Here is a 12327-nt window from a genome sequence, read left to right on the forward strand (position 1 = left end):
GGCTTGAAGCTTGTTTAATGCATTGCCTACTTTTTGGCGTATTCGAGTACTTTACAAAATCATTTTTCTTAATGGTAAACTAAAAAGTACGACAAATATGATTTCTTAAGGTTAAACTATCATATAGAAAAATTTAATAAACGTTAGTTGTCTTTAAATCACAATTGAGGTCAAGCTATCGGATATAGATATAGTTTAAAAAAAATGTGTATGTACACTGTAAGCTTAAGTATAAGACTAGTTAAAAAAAATGTTTTGTTTGTTCCTCTTATTCTTACAAAATGTAAGTACATTAATTTTATAGAACTAAAATACACTTTAATTATCAAGGATCATTGATCAAGTCGTTTTCCATTCCAGTAGCTTATTCCAATACCCAGTACTAGAGATCGCTGAAGAGAGAGTGTGAGAGAGAGTTTTAGTGGAAAGCAGGAGAGAGCGCAGCTGTTTACCATTCGCTGCTGGATATTTGAGCAGCGCTGCTCTGCTCTTAAATTCGCCGTTCACTTCTTCGGGCGGCGTCGAACGGTGCGGATGGTTATCGTCGGGTTGGGTTGTTCTACTCCGGGTCTCACACACTTACCATTTTCGCAGGCGCTGCGCATGCGAAACAAATAGAAAAGCAGAACCGAGTGCGAACAGAACTAGAGCAAGAGCAATAAGTAATACCTTCGAAGTGACGAAAAGAAATGAAAAGAAAATAAACAACAATTAAGTGCAGCGGAAAAATGCAGTCCAAATAATGGCTGAGATTTTTACCTCGTATTATTTACGTTTGTGCGTCGCCAGCAGTATTTAAGCAACATTTTGACTCGGACTTAGCCGATCGCAATCGCTCATCGCTTATCGCTTGCGCAACAGCGTTTACCTTACCCAATTTCGTACCGCCCACAAAACGCCGACGCCGTGCGTTTTAACAACAGTATCGATTTGTTGGCCCTATTTACATGCTGCCTTATCACAGTGCCTCGCAAAAGGGAGCGCCCATTAGCACATTCTAAAAAAGAAAACACTCCCGAGGATTATTCAAATATTTGTGTGTGCGTCTCGGACCGCCGATAAGATGACCACCGGTGTGGTGTCCAGGTGCAATAGTGCCATAAATTGAGGCCATTTTCGGACCGGGCCCCTCTTAGGCTCCATCAGATAAACCTTAGAAAAATCCGCCTTATCCACGATGAGTACCCTTCGTCCGGGCAGCGTTTGCGATACCACGCCGCTCCAGAGATTTGAAAGCCAGAGCAGCAGCGGCGAAGAGCCCTCTTCGCCGACGGCTTCTAGTATTATAGCCGCCGCCGCCGCCGCTGCTGCTGCTGTATCCCCAAACAAAACCCCCAACCACAACAACAATAATGTAAAACTGGACCTACAGATGCCAACTTTCGTTGGAAACTCTGGAAACCATGGCTCATTATACAAGCCGCCATTGCGTGGCCCCCGTCAAATCTTCGGAAGGATTCTCATGGATCTCTGTTTGCTCAGTTGCGGTGAGTAATGCTAAATAGATTACATACATCCAGGAACTAGGGCGAAATTCGTGTGAATCATTATGGGCCTTGAAACGGAACTTACGCTGTGACAAACTGTATGACTATGTAATTACAATACTTCAACTCAGAGCCTAAAAATGTTTAAAATGTTTAAATTCAAAATATTCAAATATTTATTATGGAAAACTAAACCGTCATAGAAGCTTCTGAATTCGTCACAATAACCCATCAGCTTATCATAGCTTGTAATTAAAATGTTATTGTATTTATAAGTTAAGAAATTTAAGTAATAATTTATAACTTATAACTTTTATTGAATTTTCAATGGCATTTTAAATATATTATTATTTATCGTGGTATTTTTTCATTTCATGCCCACTATTTTTTTGTTCCCATTTAAAATCAAAATAATACATCATTTTGAATCTAAACTGTGCCATGTAGAATGTTTACATATGTGTCCAAGAGTTAAGATCATTTTGTTCCCAATTAAAAAATCAAAACAATGCTTTTTGGAAATGTTCCCATTTCCCTAGCACTCAACCGTTAAGAATAGGTTCTCTAATCAACATATGGAATAAGTCATGGTTCTATATCAACTGCATTTCTGTAAGCTTTAAGAAAAGTATTATCACTTTTTCCCGGCGGCCTTTCACACGTTTTATGAGTTATGTTATCACGGGGCAGCAATTGATCTCTGGCACTTGCCAGTCATGAACTCAGTCCACTTTTGAATCCATCACAAAGATGTGAGCGTGTGCTTCATAGGGGGTTCCGCTATCTACATATATATCCATATAGCTTTATTCAACCGTAGGTGAGGAAGCGCCTCTTTCCCGCCGTGTTTTCAAACAAAAACATTTCTAAATTGCTCGAAAATGTTTTCAGCAGTGTTTATGTACTGGGTTCCTTTGTGGCTTTTTTGTTGTGCGTTTCAGTGTTTCAATAATGAACAAGCACACCTCACCCAAGCGTTCCCTAAAAGAGATACTACACAAAAATATATTTATTTGCGCATCATCGAGTTCGGACTGATTTATTTTATTCAATTTGTGGCAAGTTGTTTTCGTGAGGGGAGAATTTATCATTTGATTGTGCTGAACTCATTTCCCCACCAACAACGTCATGGCTATCGTTGTGTTTATACTAGTCCAATTAAGGCTGGATCAGCAGACCTTGTCTGTAAATGAATTGGACACCATAGCGGTTCTGGGCCACCCAAAAAGCCCTCGTCCAGTTGCAAAATATAAATAACTAATGCATAGATGAAAAGCCTTTGAAAGTCATATTAATTTTTCCATATTTTCAGTGGGTCTGCCAATGCTGGGCTTTTCGCTTTGGGGCGAAGCCTTTAACCGTGGATTCTTCTGCAATGATTCTACTTTGAAACATCCGTATAAAGAGTCCTCCATGCCCAGCTGGTTGCTTTACTTGATGTGTGGCGCACTGCCCTTTTCTGTGGTAAGTTATGCACTATCTTTAGAATATCTTTTCTATAACTAAATCGTTTACCTTTACTAGATGCTCGTTGTGGAGTTCTTTAGGGCCCAGGATAAGCGTTTGCATGGCCCTTTTGAGAAGCACCGAATGGGCAGTGGCTATCATTTTTGTCACTTGGAGTTGCCCACTTGGCTGCTGGAGTGCTATCACAGAATAGGAATCTTTATCTTTGGTTTAGGAGTGGAACAGTTAACCACAAATATAGCCAAGTATTCTATTGGCAGACTAAGGCCTCACTTTTACACTGTAAGTTAAGGAAAATGCTTTGGCATTCAGAAATCGAAAAACCGTTTAATAAATATTATCTGTTCAGCTCTGTCAGCCCGTTATGCCAGATGGCAGTACTTGCAGTGATCCCATTAATGCTGCACGTTATATCGAGAAGTTCACCTGTGCGGCGGTGGATATAACTTCAAAGCAACTAAAAGACATGCGCCTTTCATTTCCCAGTGGACATGCAAGCTTTGCCTGCTATTCCATGCTCTACTTGGTGGTAAGTTCAAGCGCAACTAGAAATATTAAAATACTTATTTCACTTATTATTTTTGCAGATCTACTTACAACGTAGAATGCACTGGAATCGCATGCGAATGCTGCGCCACCTTCTGCAATTCCTGCTGCTCATGTTCGCCTGGTATACGGCCCTCACCCGAGTTTCCGACTACAAACACCATTGGTCCGATGTATTGGCAGGATCTGGCATCGGTCTCACCTATGCCGTTGTTGTGGTGGGTTCGGATACTTCCTATATCGATGACGGTCCCATAATTTAATATGTTTTTTTATTGTAGACCTCGACTATGTGGTAGGCTGGAACCTTGACTATTTTAAGGGGGTTGCAAACCCCTCACCCCACCGCGCTGAGCTGCATTTCGCTTTAAGATGTCTTGTCTGCTGAAATTTCAGTTTTATCTTAGTTTTAACTTTGACCATGTCTGAAGAGGAGTATCTATTTATCTACGTGTGAAAGATTTTACTTAATAAATTTCAGTTTAATGTGTTTTACCCTAAACTGTACCTATTATTTGGGTCACTGAATTTGAAGTAAAATCTAAGTTATCTTTAGTAAAATATCGAAAATTCACATGCAATTCCAATCTTATCTGTATACATAAATCGTTGGCATTCCAAAACACAATTTGTACACCTATGTAGCTGCTTGCCATATTATTCATAAGAGGACACTCCCCGAATCAAGTTTTCTTGCAAATGTTGAAATCACCAACTACAGCGATTAATGGTTTGCTTTGTACCGATCGTACCAATACAAATCAATTGATATGATCTGTGTAAAAAAATGACGAAATTATGTGAGCAAAACAAGCAATTTAAATCAAATTACACAAGGAAATGTCCTTGACAGCAGAGATTAATAACCCCAAAACCGTTGCCAACTGGCTTTGGTGTTTTTTTTGTTGGCCTAAGCATATGACCAGTTAGCCATTAGTTTTTCGAGGGGACTTGGCCAGATATCGAAACCTGTCTTATGGACACGGTCCATGCTGAGAGATCTCTGATCTATGGCTAATTAGCAATTGGCGCAAAGTCAGCAGACCAATTTGTGATTTTTAATTAGTCTGTGGCACCTTGCCCCGCCCCCGCCCCCGCCTCTCTATCATCCCGATTCCCATCCCCTCACCAGATCAATTTGCATTTGATTTGCATATTAAACGAATTTACTGCCCTGGCCACTCAGCAAATTGAACAGGAATCGTAAGCGACCAGGAGCCAATGGATGATGCATCACTCAATCAGGCGGAGAGACAGCCAAGTGCCACTCACTTGTTATTACTGTACAGTGAACATCATTCCGGCTATCAGCACTCAGGCCACTCTGGACATCCCAAGGAGATTGATGCGGCCGTAAAAGATCGAAAGACAAACAACACATCTCCACTGAATGTGGAGTGGATCGTACCGCATTTCGATGCAAGCCTTTTCAACAATTAACACAATTTTTTATTTCGCTTTTATCGCATAATTGCATTTCTCCCCAGCCGATTCCCCAATTTCCCCAATTTTCAATTGCCCGCATCTGCAGTCAATTTCGTTTTATTTTATTTTCGTGATTCCGATGTGGAGAGAGATTTGGGTTCTACGCGTGTCTGTCAATGGCTTCAAGTTTATTTCGAAACCTCTACAAGAAATTTTTTCCCCATTGCATTCTCAAGCCAGGCAGATGTACAAAAATTGAAACCGGCCAACAAGGGGGAGGGGTGATTCATAGTTTTTGCCTATGACAATTGCCAGCGGGTTGGCAATTTTCGACAGTCGGGACTGTAATGAAAATTGCCCAGTAAATTTCAGGCGCGAAATTCATTTCGAGGCATGAAAATTGCTACAACACCATGGAACAAAAAGGTAAAACGCCCCTTTTTAAATGGGAGAGGAGAGGGTTTTTGTTTGAGAATTATTACATGCACCACAGTTTGATACCCTCGGAAGATACTGCGTATAAATTAGCCAAATTTTGTGACAGTATTTTAAAAACACCGATAAGAGAGTTTAAATACCTCTTTTATTGGTTACCGATATCAACTGAACTTTAGATAATGCAACTTTTTATCTTTGTGATTCATGCTTGTTCCATAAAAAATTCGAAAATTCCGTTTCGAAAGCGTGACAAAAGAAGTTGTAAATTAAGAACGTCATATAACACAATCAATTCGTATTAAAAATGTGACTATATGATGATTTTGAAAAAACTAGGAGTTTCATTAAATTTTTTTTATCAGTTTTTATATTTTTTTTGTGCTTCCGTTAATTACGTCACATTTTCGGAAAGCCCTTCATTTTTGTGCATCATGCTTGGTTAAATAAAAGTTTAGTGCATAAGATTTTTTTTGTCTACCATTGTTACACACTCATTTAGTTTAATATTGTTTTTGAGCAGCTTTAAATTTTCATTATCATTGAAAAGTTATTTAAAAACAATAGTCATAAAGTTTCGGTGCATTTGACTTTGACACACAGTTAAGTCAAAAATAGTAACAATAGGGTAACAATAGGTTCGATTCTTTATTACATTTATTCCTTTTGTTCTGCATGCTGCATTGGTTCTACAATATTTTTTTTTTGTCTCGCCGGCGGGCAGAGGCCACAATTCATACCTGTAACCCAGGCGTTAAATTTGTCCGGCACGTACAGCACGACAGGGATAAAAAGGAGGCGGGGCAGGGGGCGGCTGGCGATTGGCAGGAGGTCTGTACAATCGCAGGACGTGGGCAGGCGTGGGCATTTCAATCAGTGCTTGACCGCAGCCTTTTGTCCCGATTTCCCGATGGGCAAAGGCAAAGAGTACGTGCAACGTGTGCAACCTCACAATAGGAGGGCCATGGACCGACATGTCCTGCTCGCCCACCCAAACAATTATTTGGCCGACTTGCTGTCTTGGCTTTTTCCTTCTTCTAGCCTGCTGCTTCAGTAGGCGTTGGCAATTAGCGTTGACTCTAAACGCTTATTAATGAGTTCAAGTCGAGCCTCGTGGCCCCAGGATAGGGATGTATAAATCTTGTAGATCCCTAGATAAAACTCGAGTTAACTTCAGCCAGGAGGCGTTACCGAACGAATCAGATTTATGCGGATATTAGAGAATACTCGTTACCTGGGCAACTCCTTCCTATTACGAGTGTTTTGTACTGCAATGCCTGTTAACTAATGTTGCAGCATTGTTCTTAAGATATTTCCATTTGAATGCATTTTCCTTGGCGAACGTTGTCACGATTGTAAGTGTCACATAAATAATCCAGGCAGCCACCCCTTTCGGGGTGTCATTACATGCCGGCAGGAAGAGTCGGGAATCCCAGCAGGAAGGAGTACTGGGCTAGGGCCATTCCCATTCTGAGCCGACTTTGACACCTCTCTTTGAAAATGCGCCGCCTGGCTTTGCCAGGTTTCCTACGGTTCACTTGGTTCTCAGGCTTGGCTGGAGCTGCAGTCGAAGCTGCGTGATGCATGGGATCGTGTTATGCAACTGGACAGGCTGCCTGGAGAGAAGGGGGTACCGTCTACTTACCTATGCATTCAAGTCAGTGTGAAAAAAGTGTATTTAAGAACTCGTTTTATTTATCCGTAACTACAGTTTGAAAGACAACAATGATTAGAACAAATTTTAAAAAGTTCAGTCTTTAAGTAAGATGATATCATCATCTCAGGTCTGGACATATATTTGTTGATTAATTGAATAAAATACCGTTTTTTTTTTTCCTTTTTATCATAAGTTTTTGTTCTTTTGCCAGCACTCATGCTAAATTGTGTATTTCAATTAGAAATTCAGACAAATATTAGCAAACATAACTGGATGGGGCTGAATAATCAAAATAAACAAAGTGGTTAAAGCCGAGAGCAAACATTTTGTTATAGGGTAACTTTATATAATAAGTTTTTGCGAAAATAATAATGAAATAGTACCAAAATATTGTATAATTCTCTTAATAAAATAATATATAATAAATTTGTAGATTCCTTATCATTCAACTATATTTTGTATACTCGAGTCAGATATTAATATGCACTGCCACTTCCTTCATATGTAAAATTTATGAGGCGAAATCATAACAATTTTTAAACATTAAAACATTAAATCTTGAGCCCTATATTGGTTTTACTGAAACTGAACTGCGTATAGATCTCAAAAAATAAATCAAAACTATTCGATTATTTGATTTTCTAATCCATTTTCCCAGTGCAGCTCTCAATGAATTACGAAGTACTTCAGTTGGTTGTTTGGACAGTAAACATGAGCCTGGCATATTGTAAGTAAACAGTCCATGTATGCCAGGAATGGATGAGCACAGATTACCTCGATGGGCCTAATCCCACTGAAATTGCTTATCAACTGCGGGCAAACAACCACGTACTCGTCTGACCAATCACCAGTTGTTGGCCATTTGACTAAGTACATTGCAATGGAAATTGCTTTGGCAATTTGTAGGTAGCTCCCCGCCAAAATCTCTGCCCCGCGCACTTTTTAATTGAATAAACACGGCGGTTAGTGTGTTTACATTTTGAGTGCATCAGCAGCAGTTGCAACGTGCTACGTGCAACAATTGCAGCTGCTGCCGGCGACATGGCCACCGATCAACTCTAATTAGCGGCAACCAGTTGAGGAGACAAGCGCTGCGAACGGCGGAAGCGGTCAATTATAAATACCTCATGGAGTCGGGCAAGGGGGAGTGGGGGAATGGGGGCAGCCTAGGTCCAAGTTCCAAGTCCTGTCCAAGTGTCAGAAATATTGTCAAAGTCGCTGCTCAAGCCACACTTACAAGCTATATCTATCAAACAGTAAAACTTCTTAAGCTTCAACTTTTGTTAAATATTTCAAACATGCAAAAAAAATAAATATCACACAAATTTATACTTAAAAATCAGGAAAATAATTACCTGTTTGTTTGCCCTGAATAAACTGAATAAGGAACTTTTAGAAAAGGGTTTCATTTAAAAGTCCTATATAACTCCCACCTAGTAACATTACTTTTTCTATTTTCTGATTGCTCAGTTTTATAAAGTAACCATTAAGAAAATATTTTATATACAAGTGAATAAATAAAACTTATTGTCCAAGTCTGTGACTATAATTGTAAAAAATAAGTAAATGTATAATGAGTTCATTTTATTGAAATAATGCGGTTGCATATTCGCTGATTTATAAAGTAGTAATTTAGAAAACGTTTATTTTTACAAGTGAATATATCAAAATTACTTAGCAAGCTATAAAATACTTGTGATACATATGTAAATGTATGATCTTAAGATAAATCAATAAAAATGTTTAGAAATTACTTATAACTCCTAATCTTCTAAACAAAATCTTACTATAAAAGTTCGATTTATGAAGGCTTGACTGTAGTGGCATTTTCAATTTGCATATTTGCCCGCTGGCGGCTGGCCAAGCTGGTCAGCTTCCCCGGTGACGTTGATGGTGGGCATTATCACGGTTTTTATGCCGCCCGTGCGTGATACGCTTTTCCTTATCGCTGCCATCGCCTGATTTATATCAGTCGTAAATATAATTGCAATATGCTATCCAAATATGAGATGCGTGACATGAGTGCGTCGGTTATCGATCGATGGCGCTGATGAGTCCACTCGTATTAGCGAACTTCTTTGCCATATGGACGCTTCTGCTGCTGACTGAGCACACACCCAGTGCCCAGGTAATTCCGCTCATGCCGACGATCCTCCTCCTTACGAGCGGCACGCTCCTCAGCCTTATGTGTCATATACCGCTGGTGCCAATCGCGATTGTGGGTCTGAAACAAAAAGCCAGCGGTTGGGAATAAACAAAAATGTTGGCAGTAAAGGTGATTTCATCTCACCCTGGCGCATCGCTTCTCCATGAGATCTTCGTAAATCTGCTGATCTTCGAGTATGTTGTGCCCCGCATCCTCACGGATCTTGGCCTGCGAATGTTCGGCACAAATCATAAGATTCTGTTTGATCTGATCCTGCAAGTCAGTGAGTTGCTGGCGGCGTTTGTCTTTCACCATCTTGAGGTCATGTGCTTTCTTCAGTACATCCATTTCGGCAGCAATTTCCAGGCTAAACAAGATAAATGGCTGAACTATGAAATAAGTACAATAACTAAAACTAATAAACAAGTAAGAAACAATCGAGTTCCGCAGGGAAACTTTCAATACTTTAAGGAAACAACTGCTTTGTTTAAGAGGCACAAAGAAACAAACTTATCCAATAAACGTGTCTGAATCATATAAATAAAGTTTCCTATAAAATATAAATTTTTTTATTACTTCTCTGTAAATCTAGGGTTTTAATAATTTGTTTTTAAAAAAGTTCTATTAACTTGGCAGTAGAAATAATAAAGGTTTTCATACTGTTCCAAAAATGTGTATGCTTAAAAAATGTTTAGATCGACTAGGTACAATATATGTCTGAAGTTTGCTAGATAAGTTTGTTTTAATGTTAAAAAAATTCTGTTTTATAACTTTGAGTCTTTGATTTTAAAACTAGATGTACTTACGCCTGGGAGCATTCTCGTTGGTCAGCCAACACTTCCTTGGCGAACTGAGCTTTCAGCTCTCGATCCCTTTCCAGATTCTGGGCCTGGCACCTGCCCTCTATCAAGTTTCGTAGCTTCTGTTCATATTGCTCCTGCTGGGCCCTACTTTCGTCCAATCGCTGCCACACTCGCTGCCAAAGGATCTCCACGCAGGCTTGTCGGCGCCTTAGAGCCTTTTTCTCCTGTATTTGATGGAGCTGAGCTTGTTTGGTCTCCAAGAGGATCTCCTTTGTGAGCATGTGACGATGGGCCTCTGAGTTTTCACTGAAAGAAGGGGATTTTAAATCTGATTTGGATAAAAAAAAAGGATAGATTTTGTACATTTCCCTTTGCTGCATCTTAACCTTGACCAGTTCCCTTTCGGCCTCCTCTCTTTTCAGTCGCTCCATTTCGATCCACTCGTGTCGCCTTCGATCCGCCTCATCTGCCTGCTCCTGCAGCATTTCAGCAATTTTTTCGTCCGCCTGCAAAGCCTCATTTTGCAGCAGGAGACAGAGATTCCAGCGGCGGTTGTCCACATCCTCATACCATTCTCGCATCTTTCGCGCCACCTGAAAGCCCATTTGGGATTTGAGGTTGCGGCGGTCGGTGCGACTGAGAAATTCCACAGCGTTCATATTTTAGGTCGCTTGTCTCTAGAATTACTAAGCATTTACTTTACTTTCTGGTTTCTATGCGCCCACACTGCAGTCGGTTACCCAAGTTTGGTTACTATCAATTCCATAATTGCCATGGTAACTGTTTACCTTCCGTCAAATTATGTATTTTAAAAATTTTCAAAAGTTCATTGAAAATATAGAAAATGTTCAATCTTAATACATTTAAGCCCTGATATTTTTTTTAAAGTTGTTAAATATTATTTTGACAGGGAAGAGCATATTAGGGCCTTCCTTAAAGTTTTTTTTTGAACGCCACCTGACGGTTTTGCCCCATCCTTCTCTAATTAAATACTTGTTTTGTACCATTTTGTATAATACGACTATCGTACTTCTGACATCGTATTGTGATTCCAAAACAAGCGTTTTTGTATGATATTACAGATAATTTTGATTTAGTTTAATCATTTTATTTATTTTTGCTTTTTCATTTTGTATTCTTAGAGACCATTGCCTTAGCCAAATTGACTTCCTAGGACCTGCGGATCTGGCGTTGACGAGATCTACGCTGGGTTCGTTGCCTTTGGCGACGATTTTCTTGGCGAATCCGCCGGCGCCTCTCCTGGCGTTTCAGCCTGTGAATCCTGCGCCTCAGCCTGGCCACCTCCGAGCTGCTGTCGGAGCTCGAGGACGACGAAGGGGTCACACTGGAGGATGTGGGCGTGGCTGAGGTGCTTGACGAAGTTGGTGTGGTAGGTGAAGTTGACGAGGTGGGCGAAGTAGGAGAAGTCGGAGACGTCGGCGATGTCGGCGATGTGGGTGAGGTCGGCGAGGTTGGACTAGTCGGAGATGATCCTGCGGCGTGGGCAGCCGCAATCAAGGCCACAAGTCCCAAGGCGAACAAGACTGGGGATCGCATCTTCAGCTCTGTCTTTCACTTAATGGAGTACTGTAAATATTCTGGTTTGATGTTGAGTATTTATAAGAAAGACCCCATTTGTTGTGGTCTAATTGCAAAATCTGTGTTTGCTTTAGATTGCCACATGTCGAGAAACAAAGAGGGATTTTTTTAGTAAGACAAACAGATTTTAGGCTGTTCACAGAATAAAAAGATTAGATGATCTTTTGTTGTAAGTTGGATATGGGTGTTGAAAGTTTCATTGTGTCTCTAATTAAACAATATACAACGGGCTTGCTCTGTTGAATTGTTAGCGAGTGTGCAAACACAAGCCACACGGGTATCAATAGATGTACTGTTTTAGCAGTTAACCACATATAAATAAACGAAAATAGCTTAAACTTTTTTTACAACTAAGATAGCTTTTATCAAAGAAGGTTTACATTTTTTGTAGCATACTTTTTTTAATACTTTATTTTCGATCAGTTTTAACCAGGAAACTAAAATTTGGATTTTTTCAAATAACAAAAATCACTCACTTGCAATGACTCTAGAATATATTGGTTTACACCAATTTAATTTTGTCGAAATAATGCGTTTCTGACATGATTTTTTAATTGCCACTTCTTGTACTATTTTCTTCAATGTAATTGAAGTAATTTTACAGAACCAATATATTTAGCCATTACTGCATTTGATATATTATTTTAGTGGCCCCTAAGCGAAATCCACGCTTACAAATTTTGTGTCACACTTTTATCTGTTCAATGGGGCATGAAATATTTGAGTGAGTTGGTAATGAAAATATATACATGCCTAGATTTC

At 39.7% G+C, this 12327-nt stretch overlaps 3 protein-coding genes across 3 annotated transcripts; 1 reads left to right on the top strand and 2 right to left on the bottom strand.

The window, feature by feature from the left end:
* Positions 1-494: 494 nt before the first annotated feature.
* LOC128254649 (putative phosphatidate phosphatase) lies at positions 495-4002 on the top strand. Its single transcript, XM_052983847.1, has 6 exons — positions 495-1487; positions 2800-2951; positions 3012-3236; positions 3304-3483; positions 3542-3718; positions 3782-4002. The coding sequence occupies exons 1-6, from the start codon at positions 1178-1180 to the stop codon at positions 3797-3799; spliced, it is 1062 nt and encodes a 353-aa protein (XP_052839807.1). The 5' UTR covers positions 495-1177; the 3' UTR covers positions 3800-4002.
* Positions 4003-8816: 4814 nt separating this feature from the next.
* On the bottom strand, positions 8817-10637 carry LOC128254828 (plectin). Its single transcript, XM_052984139.1, has 4 exons — positions 10330-10637; positions 9970-10272; positions 9308-9530; positions 8817-9241 (listed from the first exon to the last, which is right to left on the bottom strand). Exons 1-4 carry the CDS (start codon positions 10623-10625, stop codon positions 9083-9085), a joined length of 981 nt encoding a protein of 326 aa, XP_052840099.1. The 5' UTR covers positions 10626-10637; the 3' UTR covers positions 8817-9082.
* Positions 10638-11070: 433 nt separating this feature from the next.
* On the bottom strand, positions 11071-11710 carry LOC128254822 (uncharacterized). Its single transcript, XM_052984132.1, has one exon. The coding sequence runs from the start codon at positions 11521-11523 to the stop codon at positions 11137-11139; it is 387 nt and encodes a 128-aa protein (XP_052840092.1). The 5' UTR covers positions 11524-11710; the 3' UTR covers positions 11071-11136.
* Positions 11711-12327: the final 617 nt, after the last annotated feature.

Source organism: Drosophila gunungcola (genome assembly GCF_025200985.1).
Source record: "Drosophila gunungcola strain Sukarami chromosome 2R unlocalized genomic scaffold, Dgunungcola_SK_2 000006F, whole genome shotgun sequence".
Lineage (NCBI taxonomy): Eukaryota > Metazoa > Arthropoda > Insecta > Diptera > Drosophilidae > Drosophila > Drosophila gunungcola.